Genomic DNA, 21,115 nt, shown 5'->3' with positions numbered 1-21,115 from the left:
AATGAATTCGACCTCGGAAATATTGACGAATCCCCGCGTTTCACATCCCTCTCAGTCGAAAAAACACACTTTTTGTTTTATGTCTACCTGCTATTCTGTCCGGTTGTCTATGAACACGAAAACTCAAAAACGCTTTGAACTAGACAGATGAAATTTAATATTTTCCGACAGTCTTTACATAAAATTTATAAATTTCTATCAAATTTTCGACCAATTTCATGTACTAGTTGACTCTCTGCAAGTCTGCTCATTCGCAACGACTTTGACAAAACAAATTTGGTAAGCAGTCTTATTGCTAAAATTATACTTCTCTGTCCGTTTCAGTCTGTCGAGAAATCAGCGACAGTTGTCTCCTCGAAACTTTCTTTCGTGCACTATAATAAATGGCTTGAAGTGCACTTGAATAAATGGCAATCCATTGGTGAAAGTAGTCACGAAAGACCCTATAAGTGTGTTAGCATTAGCGATTAATCGCTGATAAGTGGTTAATGTACAAGTATCAGAATACCAAATATGTATTTTTGATGCCATTTTTTTCAAATGATTGAAACTAAAATGTGGTAAAATAAATTACAATTATAGTCACAAAATTGCATACCATGTTTCATGCATTTAAATCATTGCGGTTTTGAACTATCGTGTTTACATGGTTGTGAAAATAGAGAATGATAGATTTCGGTACTTTGACGGATACATATCTACACTTTGGAATATTAATCTGTGTAACGATTTTGTTTTCTATTCCGATCTCTTCATTCTATAATTATTCTGTTAGCTCATATTTGGACAGCAGGATAGACAGACTTCCTCTGAAAAGATATCTTTTAAAATTTGTTTGAAATACACAAATTTAACTAAAAGACTACATGCCAAATCTCATTTGTCTGGTTCGAAACGTTTATGAGTTATTGAATTCACAGACCGATAGACAGATATAATTCCAAAAACGGGTTTCATACTTAGGGAGGTCTGAAACGAGGAGGTCCATCAAAATCTCCAGTTCGAATTTTTGACAATTTCGTTTGAATGCTTCATATATGAGAAAATAAAAAATGTGTTCAAAATACATATATGATTTTATTTACCATAATACAAAGGACATAATGCTCTTATGAGAGGTTCTGAAAATAAAAATCTGGATACGCGTAGCTTTTACACATTGCCCAAGGCTCACTTCTTTTGAGCGAGGGAAGAATTGGATAACATTTATATTAGAAAATATCCCAATACGTTTCGTCTAAAGCACTCGCGAAGATTTTTTTTTATACACCAATATGATTAAGATTTATTAAAATAAGAAAACTAATTCAAATTTACCCAATTTTTAATCTTGAAAATATATCAAATTATTATTATGTAAAAATATTTCTACACTGTTAACGCACGAAAGAATTTCGAAATTTTTCGACGAATAAGGTGAATTCTTTGCTCCATTTCGAATGCAAAATATCATTATAGCAGTTCTATTTTGTTAAACAAAAATGTTACAGGTATTAAGAGTTTTCCTCTATACTGTTTCATATCACTTTGTTTAAATTTATTCTAGAGACTATTCAATGCCATTTGGTCGAAACAGGTGACAGTAAATAACAAGGCACGTGGAGAAAGCAACGTTTTAATTGACGGAGCAGAAGCACCAGAATGCAGGAAGAGGAAGTAGTACGAAGCGAGGATAACTTAACTCAGATAACATCCCGTAACAGAATGAAAATACTCACAAAACAAGGAGGCATGTTTAGGAATAAAGGAGGCCAGTAAGGTTGTTTAGACTAAAAATACCACCTTGAAAGTATAGAGGGAAACTCCGCTTCCTCGTTTTTTAGTGGTTACTCTATTTTTGAAGGCATATTCAAACTACTGATTATTTTTAGATGAATTCGATTCTTCGTTATTTTAGTGATAAAGATAATAATTTGGGTATCATTGAATTAAGTTATTGAAGTTGATTGGAAAAAATTTACAATGCAAAAATTAATAAGATACTAAATACCCTTCACTCAAATGAAATATTTGGATATAAACACATCGATTTTCTATGTTCGTGAGATTTTTTTAAGACGAAAGTGCAACATGTTGTCGGTTTGATAGAAACTCTCAATTTTGGTTGGCAGAAATCATATTCCTGTTATTTAGACATTTTACTTTCCTACATATGAATTATGCGAATCGAAAAGGTTGTCAAAAAATTTGATTTCGAATTTTGACGAATCTCCAAGTTTTAGATTTTTCGGAGTTTTGAAAAGACTATCATTCTGGAATTACATCTGTCTGTTAGTGAATACTATAACTCAAAAACTCTTTGAGCTAGACGGATGAAATTCAGTATGTGATCTTTTCATCGAATGTGTCAAGATTTCTGTCAAATTTTAAGTGAAATCCATTGACAAAAAGTTTATCCGTTCTATTTATCTGGCTAAGAGCATATGAGCACAAGCATAAAAATCTAGATAGATAAAATTTAATAAATAATTTTATTATCTCAAGTGTGTATTTGTGTCAAATTCGAAACCAAATCCGTCTACAAATTAATCATTTGTTAGACTGATGTTTCACATGCATATAAACATGATAATGTAAAAACATAACTATTTAAATAGATGAAATTTGTTAAATGAAAAATGATTTTGGCACATAACTTGAAAACGCAACGATTTCATAAATGAAATTTAGTATTTGATTATGTTATTGAAACTTGAAATCTATGGCAAATTTTAATTTCAGTTTGCTGAGTAAAAAGTGGCCAAGAATGCGTATTCAGTTTTCTTCACTATACTACGAAGCTCAAAATTCTTTTGTGCCACGAATTCTAATCTGCACACTCATGGCTTTTACACCTTGCCCAAGGTTCTCAACGTTTGTGCAAATGGAAGTATCTATAATATCATTATTAAGTTTCGGATAGACCACTCCCTATGGTTTTGATAGTTATCTTAACTTGTTTATCATCTGAAAACAACCTTCTCCTGTCTTGTGCTCTTTCATTGGCGGAAAAAGAAAGAAATCTTTAGAAGCCAAATCAAAAAATTATGGAATTAGTATAACATATTTTGCTTTATCATACATCAGATCTTGTGTTTACCTTACAGTGTGCGGGGCCTGGTCTTTTCATACCGGAGGAGCACACCTGTTCATTGCATATTTACTAAAAATTTACCGGCTTGATAGTGAATTTCACGTGCAGAACAATTCTTACTTCCTAAGAAGCTATAAATCAAACCTATGATTCTCTAACTTCGATATCGAAACCCGACTACAAGATAGCTGCGGTTTATACTTCATAGAAGAAGTGAAGAATATTGTATTTCCGAGATGATTTTAAATGAATGATCATTTCTGCTTCAAATTGTCTCGAAGTACATACATAACAAATCACAAATTCTGATGGATTTGCTATTATTAAGAGAAATACTTTTTTTAGATTGTTGAACTTACTTTGTTCTTTTCAAAATTATAGTCGCCACAGATAGCTGGCATGTAAAATTTCCCTTTTGATTTGCGAGGATTTATGCATATAGATACTGAAACAGGATTATCTCGTTTCTGCTCTTTCGAATTTTGTCCATGATCATGGCTAAGATGTCTATAGGCATGATGTTCATGATCACGGGAACCGTAGGCACGCTGGTGGTGACCATGGAGATGGTGGTTCTGAACATGATGATCATAATCGGAATGGCTATAGTCGTGTTCATCCCAGTAACCTTCGTAATGCAGATAGTGAGCAGGGAAGTGCGCTTTGTGTCTTGAATAATCTGAAACAAGATTAAAAATTGTATTTTAGAATTATCATTAGAAGAAAAAGGCTGCATAAACAACCTATACGTATATGTGAAATTCTTCAAAACAAGTGTAATGACAATGATTTATAGAATAAATAAGGAAGTTAACCCTAGCTACTACACACGACCATCGGCTTTTATTTTAGCGAATATTTCAAAACATGACGAAAATATTCAAAGATCTCTGAAGTATGCACTAAAAGAGAATGTTGCACGCTGTATCATAGCACCTTCTTAAATATTCTTGAATAGGATCCTAATGTAGCATATAATAAGATGTTATAATGTAGTTATAATGTATGAATAAGATCCTAATGTAGTTATAATGTAGTTTTTTTCTTTGTAACTTCTTCTAAGAACTAAAAAAAATTGTAAAGTACAAAACTATCGCCTTTGATCCAAAAAATAAGCGCTTCTGTGATAAATAATAGCATAGTTTATAAACATAATAACGATTTGTGATTTTATTTACTATGATAAAATCCTATTTTACCTCGGAATTGTAATTGCAGTCATTGTTTCAAAAATGTGTTTTTCGGACTCAAGAAGTTAGAAATTCGCCAAAATCACGAGTTCATAATTTTTGACAATTACAAATCTCTCTTTCTACTCTCTCTACTCTTTTAGTTATTGGAGAAAAAAGATCAACGGAGTTTGAATTTCTACAGATGGTATTACAATTATTAATTAATAGACAGGCAAGACATTATTATTAATAGACATGCAAGTTTTAGAAATAATTATACAGTTATTCAGTGAGATTCCATTGCTACCGGATAAAAGTGATTCTGGAGTTATAATATTCTAAAGAAATTTAATCCTCAATGATCAGAAAATTACTGAAAAGAATTTCCTGAAAATAATAATCTGCTTTTGGAAACATTTTTCGGGACCGGAAACACACATGAATGTTTGATCATGCTACGATTTTTTTTTTTTTTTTTCCTCCTTCTGCTGACAAGTTTAGATGACGACTTATAAAGATGATACTACGCTCGTTTGTGCTGTAAGCAATACAAACCCTTTTTGTAATGACTTATGACGACCAACTATTACAGTTTTTCTTAATCATCGTGATGTTAGAACAGAGTAGTTTTTACAGTTACTTACAGGTTTGGGGCCTGTCTTCAGTTTCGAAGCGAGTTTCCTTTTCTTTAGTCTTGGGTTCTCGTTGGCCCTCCAGATCCAGAACCCTCCACATCTCTTCTGATGGCAATCCAGCAGGCCTGAGATCTCTATCATAGTCACGAACAGCACTTCTCTCGTAGGTACAAGTTGAACACTTCTCATACTCAGAATCCTTTTTCTTATAACAATGTTTCAATCCACCTAATATATTATTAGACATGATTATATAATACTATTTAAATTTATAGTATCATTTTAATATTAGAATGCGTTGCGCATCTTATATGAAAAACCAGAGGGCGTTGACTTTATAAAACTTTCCATATACACCCTAAGAAAAATGTTATCCCTCATCCAGCCCTTGAAAAAAATATTGGGATGCACTGCGCTTTTTTAGGAGAAACCAGAGGAGATTATCTCCCCAAACTTTCTCATATTGTTACAAAAAAAATTTTCTACAAATACTGCTAATCAATCGTAATACCGCAGCACAATTAACTGCTATAGTTCAGCAGCTTTCTTGCTGTCTAATCCTTCAGTTTCTCTTCGTGTCGGCGATTCCGACTACTCTCACACGTCATTTCTGACGATACACACACTGCAGCTTCTTCAGAGTGCCTGTCTTTTATAGTTCCGGGAGGAGGGGCTAGAATTTTCAGATCAATCAGGGCGTATCTGAGTGTATCTTGGTTCCTACTGGATGGATCGTGAAACTTCTCGAACTTTCCAGTATGATCCATTTAGTCGCCAAACTCGCCAAAGGCCCGCCAAGTTTGTCGCCAAGCAATGAGGTCATTGACGCAACACTCGCTCAGCATGCACAGGACAGATCTTACAACTTTTTTTCCACGATGACACTATTCAAGCCGGGTAGCAAAATTACAGATTTGTAACAATATATTTCCTAATAAAAATGTTATTCCTCTCCAGACCCTGGATAAAAATTTTATAAAGATCACCTTTGCTTCAATTTGTATAGACAAACAGTCAAACTTGCTATGCATATTCTTTCAATAGTTGGTAGAAATATAAAAATTAATAATGTAAAGAGCATATAAATTTCATCTGTCGGTATCAAAACAATTGTTATTATATTCACATACAGATGAACATAATTTCGGACTCAAAACGGTCTAAAAAAGAATTCGTCAAAATCTCGAGCTCGCATTTTTTAAAATTTATAATATCTTAGCATACAACTTTGATACAATAAAGCAAAAAAACATATGTAATGAGTAAAAATGAACTCCTTAAATTTTAAAATAGCTATTAATCGAAATCTTGGATTAGTTACATTTTTTTTATATCAGTGAACATAGGTGTGGGCTTGGATTAATGTAATCGGTTCCCGTCACACTCATTCTAAGACAGACTAATTCTCAGATTAAGACGAACTAAAAGTATTTATGCATAAATTCTTAAAACAGTAAACAGATAAACATTCAAAGTTTTGCATCATTACATTAAGAAATCCAAAGCTTTCATGTAATTTATATATAGTTTTAAAAATGCGATTTAATTTCGTTTTCCTGAAATATAAAATTATTTGTATTAATATCTACTTATAATATAAATTAATTATGTGTATGGTGGCGACCGATCGATTTAGATTTACCAAACTCTATGTATTACTATCTTTCTTTGGCAACCATCTTCCTCGCTGAGATTAACGGTCGCTAAAATTTTCAGTAAAGTATTTCATGTAACCTTGTTTGAATGAATTCCTCAGCAAAATATTTTTAAACTACAAATTTTTATATGCATATAATTCATACAATTATAAAAGTTTTACCCCATTCTGTTCATTGTACTGTGTATTTCTGTATATTCTCTCTCACAGGCGCACATTCCCATCCTTCAAGGTATATATATCATAAATTTGGTCGTTGCAAGTCAAACGGTCTGGCTTGTAGAAAGCTAACAAACACATATACACACATTCGTCTTATTATTAGTAAAGTTATTGACTCTCCGACTCACCTCAAAGGCATACGGATAAAAAACAGAATGAACAGACCGCCGCTGCAGCAATACTGGCGGAAACTATGCTTGATTCTTAAGGGCTATCACCGGCCACGGTACAACCTTTCCCTAAGGAAGTATGTCCCGTCATCCATGGGATGAGCCAGAACCTCCCCCACCCTTTTTCCTGTACCCTCCAGGGTGACGAGAACCAAACACCATCTAGAAATCTCTCATCCTCAATTACGAAATGCCCCCCGGGAGGATTTTATTATTAGTAAAGATAAGAACGATTTTCATTATTATTTATTTCATTGTAATTAATGGGGAGAGGGGATCCAGCGTACTTTTAATGTCCAATTTCTACACATGACAATACAAAACCTAGGGAGGTAAGTTCTCGGAACAAATATGCAATTATTCAGTATTAACGGTCTCTAATTGTGACCGAATTAAACTGATTCTACAAATGCAATATTTTAAAGAACTGAATCATCGTCCAGCTTATTGAAAAGAAATTTTTTTTTGTAAAGAATAATCTAATTTTGGCGACACAGTTTTCAAAGCCGGAAACACACAAGAGAAAAACCGTTTTTTTTTTTTTTTTTTTTTTTTGAAAGAGTTGCTTCCGATGCGTGACGAGAGATTGCAGAACAAAAGACCAAGACGCAGAATGAAATGTCTGCGCGATACAAAATTGGATAAGTTATTGAAGGCGCTGCGAAACCAGTTTCCTCTTAATCATTAATCTGTCACTCAGATTAGACCTTGAAGAAGTAACAGAATTGAATTTTAATCATCTTAATTTAAATGTCGCCTCTATATTTCGTCCCACATAATCTAAATAAGAGGCATACAAAAATAAACTGTCAGGTATAATGGTATCTAATTAAATTAATGTGAATATTTTTTATACTTATTAACAGCAGACACGTGTGGGACGTTTTAATTATTAAATTAGATAAAGTGTTCTTTAAAAAAAAAAATTTCTTCGCATACTCCCTAATAAAACCGTTATACGTTTAAAAATTACGGACTTTGAGCGAAAAAACGCTATGAGTGCTCAGATTTTTATTTTCAAAATTCCACATATGAGGATTATGTGTTTCAAAGTATGGCGAAGAAAACTGAATATGCATCTTGTATGGGTTTTTTTTTTTTTTTTTTCGCCTGGTTGATTGCAAAATTTGATTGATCTAAATGAAAAAAGAAGAAGATACTTTGTAAAATTCTAGTTTAAGCTCCTAAATATTTGCAGTAATCATTGTTCTTACCAGAAAACATCTCTTATTTTTTAAAAGATAAATGTACCTAACTATTAGAAAACAATAAAAATACTATTGTCTTCATTTCCCTTTTCATTTACTGCAGTTTTTGGCTTTGTTTAATTCATATTTATTTTCTTAATTTTAATTATATCTAACCCATTTAATGAATAGAACGTTTACTTTGATAAACTCAGTTTCACCGTATGCTCAATGTTTTAATAGCGGTAACTTCAGAAAGTTTAATGTGCTATGAAATACCATAACTGGCCACCCCAACCCGCCACTAAGGCGCATTCACTTATCTAACTTACTGGACAGCCGCGACAGTAACACTGATAGGAACTAAGGTTGAATCCTAAGGGCTTTCAATGGCCACAGTACAACCCTTCCCATATCGAGCACATTTCGTCATCCGTAAGAGATAGTCGACCCTCACCATTTCTGTACCCTCCCATGTGACGAGAGCCAACACCATGCCGGATATTTCTCATCCTCTTATCTGAGGAGCATTCCGGCGGAAGTGTACTATGATATACGAAATTACATTTTTAAAACTAGAAGCAGTGGCCTTCCCTAAACTTTTTCACATACCTTCTAATAAAGGTGCTATGCCCCCCTGCAAAAAATTGTGACAAATTGGGTAAGGTAAGAGAACGCCTTACATGATATTGGCATAAAATGGTTACGGAATATTTATCTTTGGCGAGAATTTAGCATTTACTAAATCTATCTGGTAATCTTTGGCGAGGGTTTTTTTTTTTTTTTTTTTTTTTTTTTTTGCGATTTATCGCTGAACATACGGTTAATAATATTCCGAATTCGATTTATGCTTTAGACGCGTATTTTTCAATCAATTAATCCTAAATTTGAAATAGAACTACAACTGTAATTACAAAATTACATACCAACATTTTATAAATGAGTTTTTGAGTTATCGCGTTTACAAGCTTCTAAAAGTACAGACGGACAGACGTTCAACCCCTCGTTGGATTTGGCTCAAAATTTGATAGATTTCTACAATATAGATATTAAAGCTGTATATCGAATTTTCTTTATATAGCTTCTGCATTTTGTATTAATCTTATTAAATTATATTGAAATGGCTTTTCAGAGGACTCTTTTTGTGAGCTCAGGGAGATTTAGGACCCGGGGATTCATCAAAACCCCGAATTTGAATATTCTGGCGATTACAATACTTTCCTTATATTTTATATATGAGAAAGAAAAAAGCATTATAAGGACAATATTTTCAACACTACTTTATATTGTGCTAAGTTTACTTTTTCAATTTAAATAAATTTTTAATCACACATATTTTTTTCAGTACCTGTTCCAACTCATATAAATGGATGGGTACTGGATTCTTGGTGACTACACTATATTCTACATAAAGAGGAATCCTCTTCATTAACATTTATTTGCCCTCGAAGGCGATAGGCTAACTGCATCGTCTTTGTAATTTCATCTCTGGATATTTTCATTTTAGTTTAATTAAAAAGCGCTGAAACTTCATACACGGCTCATCATTCTGACACTGCATTTTATTTTGATTTATATAACTTAAAACTTATCTTTGAAAATACAGAATTTGTTTTTTGTAACTGTAGAAATAAAAAAATGCGAACTTTTTTTTTTTTTTTTTTTTTTTTTGAAGAATGCACTATTGCTATTATTTTTTCTGCCGATATATAGATTTAAGATCTATTAATTATATTTTTTATATTCTGAATCCAATGTCAATGGATGTTTTTTAATTAATTGCTTAAAGAAATTGATGCACAAAATAAACCATTAATAAAAAGAGATTCCGACACTTTTTATAAAATTTAAAATTAATTTGACCTTAAAGTTAGAAACGATAATCAAACGAATTTAACAGTTAGAAAGATTTATTAGTTATAAGTTCGGTGGTAATTTATAAGAATAACAGAAAAATTGTTTATGTTGTAATTGACCCAAAACTTATTAATATCTTCGGTGACCTATAGTTTCATTTTTTTCTTAACGATCATGATGTCGAAATAGAATGGATTTTACGATTACTTACATGTTTTTGGACTTTCGTGAGCTTTGTAATCATTTTTCTGTTCATTAGTCTTACGTTCCCGTTGGCCCTCCAGATCTAGAACCCTCCACATCTCCTCTGATGGCAATCCAGCTGGTCTGACGTATCTATCGTAGGTACAAGTTGAACATTTCTGATACTCAGAATCTCCTCTTTCCAAATTGCTCGGCATCATTTCTATTCTTATACAAGGGTTCTTGTTTGTCTTTGATGATCTGCCATCGAAGAGGGGATGTTCCCTCATGAGGTGATGAGTTTGGTGACCGAAGGATTTGCCCATTTGCTGAGGGTATTCTGGAGAAAATCCAATATACCTAAAATGTAAATCGGAGTGGCCTCTAATCAGGTTTGAATTTCTCTGAATGAAAGTATCGCGAGCGTTTTGAATGCATTGTTACTAAAAATTTAAAGTATATATTTGTAATTTCATTTATATAAAATTATTTCCTTCTTTTTAAAGTGTGGAAATTTATCACATCCATTTAGAATCAATGAAATTATTCTTCTAAATTCTATAAATGTGAATTTCTATATTCGACATTTTCTGCGTTAGATTTTTTTTAATTAAATATGAATAATATATGATCTAGCAGCTTCTTTGGAGAAAAAAAATATTTTTATGCTCCTATTATAAGCGATATTTAGCACGAGATTTAGCTTATTTATGAAATGTAGTATCTTCGACACTACATGTTTATTGCTTTACAGAAAAAAATGGTTGCTTTCAAAATTGCAAGTAAATTAAACAGTATTTTTGTGAAGTAAATTATACATAATTTTGTATAATTTACATATGCAAAGTAAATTATATGCATTATAGTATACATATGCAAGTAAATTTTACATAATTTTGCTATTTCATCGAATAGTTTTTTACTAAGTAATAATATTAAAATTATTTGGCAAGCATGCGGTGTATAGAGGAAAAGTTCTATTCAGCGAAGACTAAGAAAATTAATTTATTCTCAAGCTCACCATCGATTAATACATCACTTACAGCGTTTTCTTTTTACATTCCAAATGCCCACCAAAAAAAATTGAAATGTTATTACTTAATAAAAAAACTATTAACAAAAATTGCTACATTTTGTAATAAAATCTATTTAATTGTTCCCTTCAATGGCAGATACTCTCCGCTTCAGTTAAGAAAATAAGTCCAGCTTTACAAGCAAGAACTTATCCTTATTTTAAAATATGGATTCTAAAACAGAAGAAAATGGGAGAAAAAGAGCAAAACGCACAAAAAGAAAATTCAAATTCTACAGAATAAAATTTTCTTAATCATAACGAGTGCGTTCATGGTACACGAGCTATATTAACATGCACAATAGCCTGGATACTAAAAAAATTGAAAAAAACATAATTGAAATTGAATCTGTCCAAGAATTTTTTTCAACCAAATCAAGAATCATACTAATCTTGTCATCAGCTGTTAAACCTTTCTCCTCAATCCACCACAATTTAAGACAATCTTTTGTTTGAAGTCTTTTAGTTTGTTTGTCTGTGATTTAATGGCGCAAGAACCATATCTGGCCACACTGCGCCATTGAAGTCTTTTAGTGCCATCTCAAAATTAATTTTTATCATTTTAAGGCTAATTTTGAAGCTGGTTGGCAATTCAAAGTTAATATTTTAATATTAAAATTTTTACTATTCACTCCTTAAAATTGTTCTAAGCAGCTTCTATAGCCAGGCATAAAATGCTCTTTACCTGAATTTCCAAGAATTTCACAAAATCGCTATTTACATTTAGGATTAGAGGAACTGCAGAGGCACTAATATTCAAATTAATGCATAAGCAATTAATGTAATTGCTAATCTTTTGGGAAATCAGTTGCTTTTATTAAGAGTTCCATTGTTTTCTTCCATTATGTTCATTAAAAACACCCATCTTCGTATAAATACAGAGAGTTAAACAGTACAGAGATACCAATACAATATGTGCCCCAGCTTGAAATTTTAACAGTCCTTCGATGTAATCACCAACGATTTGAAAGAGTGGTAGATTATTTTTGTTGATGATTTGAAAGAAGCAGTCTATCCCTCTACGGAGCTTTGGAACAGATTGGGATACCAAATCTTGTTCCTTCGTCCTTTTGAATTGAAACATTGTCAAAAATGCCTAAATCTGGAGAACATAGAAATTGGTACAACAATTAAAACCCAGAAACTAAGAAAGTAAATCACAGAATGATACCAAATTGTTCCAGAGATTCTTGAAAAGATTGGTTAGTCTAATCGAACAGTTAACAAAACTAATGCTGGTTCAAGTAGTCTACGATTTCTAAGTCGCTAAAAACATGTTTAATACAGCATTGGCTACTGCATTAAAAGACTATAAATGTTTTAAACTCGTATCACTGTTGTATCGATTACCATTACAAAGTTTTGATTGTTAAAATTGTTACAAGTTTTTTTCACTGCCACTAACTTATGATAGGAAAAAAAATCTAAATTTTGATTAAAAAAAATATTAATCTGATATTGAACATTTCTATAAACATAATCAATTTTTACAAGCATTAATCTTATTCTTACAGGAACAAAAGAATAATGAAAAATAAACAAGAACAAAAGAATGGCGATTCATACGAAATTTATACCGACTTATTGTAGAAATTTATCTGACAAAACATTTAGAGAAGCAAATAAAAAAAAGAGCTAGAACATGCGAATGTGTTTTCATTTTCATAAAGCGCCTCTTCGAAATCAGTCAAGTGCATCGCAGTTTTTATTGAATTGAAGATATATGGTAAACCTAAATAATGAAACATTCCAATATTTTTTCTTCCTAAATAAATAAAACTGTCTATTTCTGATGATTGGTCTATAAATCCCATTCAGAGAAAGCATAGCTATTTAACTTTTAAAGGTTTTCACTTTTTTTTTTTTTTTTTTTGGAAATCACATACAAGCAGGCTCAAAAACAAACAAACAATAAACACTCCTTTTAAAGATTTTGTATTTTTGCGATTTTTTTTCCTATTGAAAACAAACATTTCGTTAGGATTTCTGTTTTTAGGTAAAATTTGTACGTTTATTCTTGTTTTGTATTCATGCTGAATTTAGATAAAATTCTATAAATAATTTTTTTAACATTAGTTTCATCTTGAGCTGCATCAATTGTTAAAATATTGTACTTAAAATTAATTTTTAGGTTTTTCATTTTTATGAATGGAATCAGTTTATACTCCCATGATCCACGTCGAATTTCATTCTGGAATCTATTACACATTTTGCCGATGGAAAGTTAGCATTTTGTCATAATATAAAATAATGTGTAATCAGGTGTCAAAAATTCCTAAATTAAGGATCGTGATTCAAAATAGAGTCGTATTATTCGCCTAGATTTTGGATTCTTTCGATGATTATCAGTGCTTGTTCCTTTATACTTTTTTACGCGGACAAAAGAAATTAATTTAGGAAAACTTTTCAATTTTTTTTTCTGACATTTCGCTACAACGCTTATCTTAGATGCATTAACTTAAATTAATTAATTTCTTTTCCTTTATCTCTACTAATAATAAAGATTTGTATGTGTGCATGAGAGAGAAAGAGTGAATGCGGGAGTTAACACTATACAGAGCAGATCATTTGACCAAATTCATTTGGCATATCGTCGAATTCGGTACATATACATTGTGGAAAGTGGATATCCGAACGATTTTTGTTATAATTGTAATTTGAAATTTAATTAATTAAAAAATAACCAAAATTTTCTTAATTTTCTACAGTAATTTCAGAAAATATTATTATATAAAGCGGTTTTCTACACCATTTTAAATCTTTTTTAATGTTTTTTAATACTACTAATTTGTTTCATAATTCAGAATTTTTTTAAAAAATATTTCTATATAGTTTTTAACAATACTACATTTTTATTATTTCATCAGAAATATAATTGCGTGCTTTTCATTCATTGCCGAAAGCTGAAAAAAGAAAGATTATATTTAACATCCGAGTATTTTACATGAGGAATCAAAAATTGAAATTCATTATCCGAAAATATAGCTACTGTTGGACTATAAATAATTCGTATAGTTGTATTTTGAATGGAATTATAACATCATGAGATTTGACTCCATTGAGAAAGCTAATTAAGACAAAATAACGAGTAGATATAAGAGTATTAAAATAGCTTTACTTTAATGTCTATCGCAGTTTGAAACCTTATAATTCTTTCTAGATGATTCATGAACATTAATTAATGCACGATAGATTTAACCTAAATAAAATATAATCAATATTTCCAGCAAATCATCTGGCTACTAAGGCAACTAATTTTTTAAAAAAAACATATAATTCTTCTAACATTTTTATTTAATTTTAAAAAATGTTTGCATCTTCAATGATAGTTAATACAGTGTTTTTGTCTACAGTGCAGATCTCAACTCTTTTACAGACGCATTTTATGCAATATCTTTTCTGTTAGAATACTGTAGATTTTTTTTTTATTATTATTTTACACAGTAAGTCCTAAAGCCAAAAGAGCGTTCATTCTCTTTCACTTTTCAGCAGATGTGTTTTGACGACAGCAAATAATTAGACAGCTGGAGTTACAGATCGACGAAGCGAAGTTTTTTTTTATTGTGAAAACACTAACAGACTAAGGGTTTCCAAATGTTGTTTAAAATCCCATTTGCTATAAATGTTATGTAAAAATACTGGCAACCTCGAAAATTTATAGATAAATCGAGAATAGTTAAAACTGTGTTTGATAAGTTATTCTTTGAAGCACAAAGACACGGGAAAATATTAATAGAATATTATTCCATTTTTACAACATTTTTAAAATATCGCAATTGTATTAAGTTACATCTTTACTTGTAAAGATAAATTGGGTAAAATAAGCTATCGCAATTGTATTAAATTGCATCTTTACTTGTAAAGATGAATTGTTGTGTAAAGTAAAGTATAAGTTAAGAAAGTGAAGAAACAATTGTATAAAGTTGTATCTTAAAATCCCAATTTGAGATTTAAAAATATAACGGGTTAAAAAACATCTGTTTGAATTTTTTTAGTATTTCATATTTGAAAAGAAAATCTCCTATAAAAAAAACATAACTGAATCAAAGTTTATAAGAAAGAGTTTCGATTTTGAAAAAAAGAAGTGTATATGGTTATTGCCCATATTTTAAACTGTAGCTTTATAACCATAAATTCACTCGAACGATGAGGCGGAGGCAAACATTTTCTGACAAGAAAATACCTTCATTTCATCTTCAAATAACACAAATAGTGCATAATTATTGATTTTATAATCAATTAAAATTAATTAAGAATTAGTTAGTTTATTCAATTATATTAAATAATCTTTTGGAATATTTAATTATTTATATGATATGCAGGTCATAAGAATGTCTGACTTAAAAGCGAACAATAAAAGAAAACGAATTAAGAAGTGAAATCTCATATCAAATGAAATGTACCGCATTGATATTGGAAACAGATTTATACTTTATCATTTAAATTTCATAACAAACTAAAATAATTTTAAAAAGTGGAAATATTTATTATATTTTTTAAACTTGTATATACATATACAGGGTATTCCAAAAAAGTGAAGCAAGCGTTTATTTTCCTTAATAGTGCACCTATTTCCAGTTACAAAGTTCATTAAATAATTTAGATAATTTTATGAAAACTTTATGGTTTCTGTGGAAATTGATAAGGGAGTTTTAAAATTATATGGTCATAGTGTAAAATTGTCTCTAAATAAAATATTTTTCTGATATTCATCTATGCACATACAAAGTTACAAATTTATATTTATAAAATGTGCAGAGATATTTTTATTTTAAAATGTGGAGGTTTTTATCCCAAACTTAGATCGAAACATTTATTAAATTCAAGCTTCAATGCAAACATTCATTATGTCGAAATTTGAAAAACTGAATATTTAAGACATCCTAAAATAACAGAAGTAAAGGTATACCGAAGAATAAGAAAAAATTCTTTGCTTGCAAATATGGGTGTGTGATATTAAGTTTTCCAAAACAAAAGATATTTCAGAAATGAGAAATATTTTCAAGTTATATTATATACTAGCAGCCTTTGGTGACCAGCTGATACGCCGAAATTAGTGCGCTAAAATTTTCCTTTCAATATTTTATATAACTTGGTCTTTTAATAGAAAATTATTAAACTTCAATTAATATAAAATGCTTTTTAAGCTTCAAGTTTTGATAATCATATAATTCACACCATTATAGGAGGCTTAGGTCATAGTACTATGTATATCTCCGTTCATTGTACTATGTATCTCTCTAATTTTCGGTCAGCTTCATCCAAATTTAAACTTTAAATCAAAGTGAAACTTCAATTAATATAAAACATTATTTGCTGATGTCAAACATGTTTTTTTTAATATATGTACATAAAAAAATCTTTCGGCATTGAAGTTTTATGTTTACAATCGAATAATTTTTACAATTTATACAATATCTCAAAGAATTATTCAATAAAAATTTCTCTGATTCATCATAAAATTCAGTTCTTAGTTTTACTTTCAAGAAGATTTAATTGTCATAAATAATAATATTTATTTTGCTTCAGTCAATAAATATACTTAACAAAATATGAAGTCACAATTTCAGTCAGTCAGTTCACTTCGAAGTCAGAATACAGATCTAAGAGAATCTGTCTTGGTCTAAGAAATCATATTCTGAGAAATATTCTTGACATTCAAACTTTCGAATAAAAACAAAAGTGTTTTTATCTTCTGATATCAAATCTGCAAGGCCCGACTTAGCCTAATTGGGGCCCGGAGCAAAAACTTCTTGAGGAGCCCCCCTCTTCTTTACTACTTCAGTAATGAAGAACGTTCATTAGAAAAGGAAACGTAAAATAAATTTTCTATTTGATTTGGGGCATAAAATAAACTTTCTATTCGATTTGCCCCCCCCCTCTGATGTGGGGCCCTGGGGCAACTGCCCCGTATGCTCCTGCCTTAGTCAGGCCTTGCACATCTGGCCGAATTATAAAGATTTAAATATTACAATTTTAGAAAAATCAATATTTTATAATCATAGGCCAATCAGCCTTGGGAAAACTTTGGACCCTGATTGGTTGGTTATCTTCTTTGAGACGGTCGATGGAGTAGTATAAAATAGTTCAATTTTTTTTCAATTTTTAATTTTTGTGTTAAGTTGAGAAATTATTATTATTATCATTATTATTTATATTATTAGATGCAATAAATAAACCACGCTTTTCAAAAGCCTGTTACATCTTTAATATTGATTTTTTTGTTTCTAAAATAAATAGAACTCAAAAAGCAGTAAATGATTTTAATAGCAATTAATTTTGTCAAGGTTTCCTTACTTTACTCCGATAGCAAATCATGGTTTCGAGCGAAAAAAATATCTCTTTTTATTTAACGTTACATTACCAACAAGAATAATTTAATAAAAGAATAAATTACATTTAATAAATACATTTGCGATCTCATATTGAATAGAACTCCTTTACCATAATTTAACCAATCTGTTTAAAAACTGAACTATTCCTTAGTTCTGCAACATGAAGCAATATTTGGAAAATATTTAACAATACTGAGTAATACCGAATACCATATAAATATTATTGCACATTATGTAATAATATTCAAAAGACACTGCACATTATGTAATAAAATCAACGGCACTGTAAAATTCTGGCATAAAAATATTAATTTAGTTTACAAATTCATTCAATTTGAGGTGTTACTCAAAACTTTATCTGGAATCATTATTCTTTAAGAGTCGAATTGTATATAATATTTTGTAAACAGTACTGAAAATTCTACATTGAACAAAGATTAACAATATTGTGAAAATCAAATTGTGAGTTATACATTTGCCAACGTTGATCAACATTTTGATGATACTACAGTAAATTATATATTAACAATACTTTATAACAGTTTATTTATTTCATGTGTTTTATTTGAAGAGATTAGACAACCTAGATACATTTTTTGTTATTTTCATTTTGATTCTTTGTACTTTTTTATTTAATATAAAATAAATTAATATTAAAAAATGAAAGAAAAATAAATTAAAAAAATTAAAAGATGTAAAATAAAATTAAGAATAATTATGTATATGGATAAAAAAATTGCTATCGAAAAATTCTTAATCCAGCTTTTACCTTAAATAAAGCAAAGTCAGAATTGTTATGCTTAAGCAAACTATCAAGAACTTATGAGCAACCCTTGTTTTGGCTCATAAACAAAAAGAGAGAAAAAAAAAAAAGGTAAATAGTCCGGGAAAATAGTAATTATTTAAATGCCCAAGATATTCAAAGCTATCACTACTGAAACTCTTCCATGATTTATTCTAACAGCAAATCTTAGTTATTAGTGAAAACGCTTCCTCTTAGACTTCACATTCGTAACACGAAATTGTACATTAAAAAGTTATTAAATTAGAAGGACAAATGTAATAACTTGGATGAAGAAATGTGCGAATATTCTTATCGTGTAATAATCGAGAGTTACATTCGGGACTACTGCTGGCTCAATAAATAAGATACAATTTGTAGACTCCGGGTTCGAATTTCGAGTTAAGAGAAACAGTAAATTTAGTAGGTTAACAAATAATCAAGATGTGCTCTTAAAAATTAAGTATTTTTGCATATTCGAATAAATAATTAGAGTTAATTTTGAGAATATTTGCATCATTGGGAACTGATTTGGGGAATACCGGGAAAACTATATAGTCAAACATAGCATAACGAGCAAAACAAAATAAGAGAATGTAAATAAGAATATGCAATGTTTGGCAGAACGAATGGCAAGGAGACATCATAATGGTTTAGCTTGTAATAAGTTGCGTTGTGCGTTTAACTGAAGAGAGCCCTTATATCTAAACGGAAGAGGTTTTGGCCAGATTTCTTTTACCAAATTTTGTAGCGTAACCAAAGACGAATGTCTATAGAAAATTTTGTTGTAAAAAACGTCCATTATAAATAATAAAATACATTGTCATAAATTTGTTCAGTTTTTTCAGGTTGGAATACATTGTCCTATTTAACATAGATCCCTACAGAAAAAAATACTTTCACCTAACGCGTATTTTCGCATCGCAGTAAGTTTTAGAAACAAATTATGTTTGCTAAAAGAGGTTCCACTGTATTATAAGTACAATATCAGCACCCAGCATCGATCAGTATTACAAAAATCTTATATTTTATAATGTTGTCAATATTATACAATATCGTTCATTAATTTAGTAACTAGTAATAGATTAATAGATAAAAGTCTATCTATCAACCCAAGAAGTCCAGAGTTCGAAGCTCAAGGTAACCTGTAATTGGCTTAAACGAGAGTTTTCATTAAAACATCACGTAAAATTATCGATAAAAGCTATACGAATAATTAACATTTTTAATACATTAATATACAAAATTTAGAATTCCAATATTTTATAATATCATTCGACACAGTATAATATAATTTAATAAAATTGTTCAAAATCATGCAACTTTCCGACAAGATAATTATTATCTATCTTTTGCAAAATGACTTTCCTTCTTTTCTTTCATAAAGATATATGCTTGCAATTGTATTTGCTTCCTAACTATTCGCTAATTTTGATTTTTTGTAAGGCTAGAATATACAAAAAAAATCATTTTATAAATCAGCATAACCAATTTTAATTTACCTAGTTTATACAAATTAAATTCAAAGGTTTCGTATGTATTTACAATTTTAGAATGAAGCTTCTTTAATGAAAATAATTAAAGAAAACAAAAACTTAAATTATACAGGTGAATGATTATTAATAATAATAAATTTAATGATTGCACGGAAGTTTTTTATTAGATAAATCATTTAGCAAAATTAATTTTATTTGTTTATAAAGCTTCTTCCAGTTTTAAATGATTTTTAAAATTATTTTATATATTTGTTTGCTTTATTAATAAATTGAACTTGGTAAAATACTCACCCTGGAACAAAATGCAGGGCTTTTCTAATTTCTGCTTCGCACCACATTTTGAATATTTACTATTTCTAAATTATTCTTCTTAAAATAAAATTTAAAGAAATTAGTATAATTTTGAAAGGAATGTTAAAAATAATGACATAATAGACATTGAATTTTAAAAAATTGAATCATATGTGAATTGTAAATAAAAAATTTGGTTAATATTAAACAGTAAAAAAAATCCTATCTGTTGCCAATATCTTATAAAATTTTATTAAAAAAATTCTAAACATTATGCTACGATCCTTTCAAAACATTTAGCTAAAAGCATCAAAACTTAGTTGACTTATAAAAACCAACAATTCAACAATTTACGCTTCTTTAGTTTCAAAGATGAAACAGTTCTAGAAAGAGAAGAATAAATGTATTTGTCATGAAAATTGCTTATCAAAATGTATGTAAAATTGTACATTCAATTCATTTATTGATTATTTCCTGCGATTTTCAGTAACTTTCTTTTTTATTTGTTGTTGCTTTTTTTTAATTTCAGATTCTTTTGCATCTAAAAACATATAATAGAAAAGAAAGAAATATCGAAAAATGCGTATTCAGTTCATATTGCAATCAGAGGTGAAATAAATACTATGCTAGCTGACCAAAAGGCATAGTGAATAATAATAAAGCTGTCTTGGCAAATTAATATCTTATCCAGTTATAAATCTTAAAATCTTGATTTCTAACATAATTTTTTTCTTTTAGTACTAAGAATCTATGGATTCTCAGTGATTCGCTGAATTTATGAATGTGTTATGAAAGATATATGGAGATTACAACCAATCATCAGCATATTGTCTACAATTTAAATAAAAATTGAATTTCAGCATTCTTAAAAAAATTTATCTTTTCTATTAAATTCTATATTAAATTCTTTCTATTAATATCTCAATTAAATTAAAATAATTTAAAATTTTCTCTATTAAATTCTGACCCCGATTTCAAAGAAAT

General features: G+C 29.7%; 1 protein-coding gene across 1 annotated transcript in view; it reads right to left on the bottom strand.

The window, feature by feature from the left end:
• LOC129962936 (uncharacterized) overlaps nucleotides 1-20,197 on the bottom strand; it is a 29,236-nt gene extending 9,039 nt beyond the window's left edge. Inside the window, exons 1-4 of the mRNA XM_056076939.1 lie at nucleotides 20,132-20,197; nucleotides 10,185-10,516; nucleotides 4,890-5,108; nucleotides 3,433-3,752 (exon numbers count right to left, since the gene is read on the bottom strand). Of these exons, the coding sequence (XP_055932914.1) occupies nucleotides 3,433-3,752; nucleotides 4,890-5,108; nucleotides 10,185-10,516; nucleotides 20,132-20,178 (918 nt within the window). The 5' untranslated portion in view covers nucleotides 20,179-20,197. The remainder of the gene's footprint in view (nucleotides 1-3,432; nucleotides 3,753-4,889; nucleotides 5,109-10,184; nucleotides 10,517-20,131) is intronic.
• Between the last annotated feature and the right edge of the window lie 918 nt (nucleotides 20,198-21,115).

Source organism: Argiope bruennichi, chromosome 3 (genome assembly GCF_947563725.1).
Source record: "Argiope bruennichi chromosome 3, qqArgBrue1.1, whole genome shotgun sequence".
NCBI classification, from domain to species: Eukaryota; Metazoa; Arthropoda; class Arachnida; order Araneae; family Araneidae; genus Argiope; species Argiope bruennichi.
This window is presented reverse-complemented; position numbering and strand designations above follow the sequence as displayed.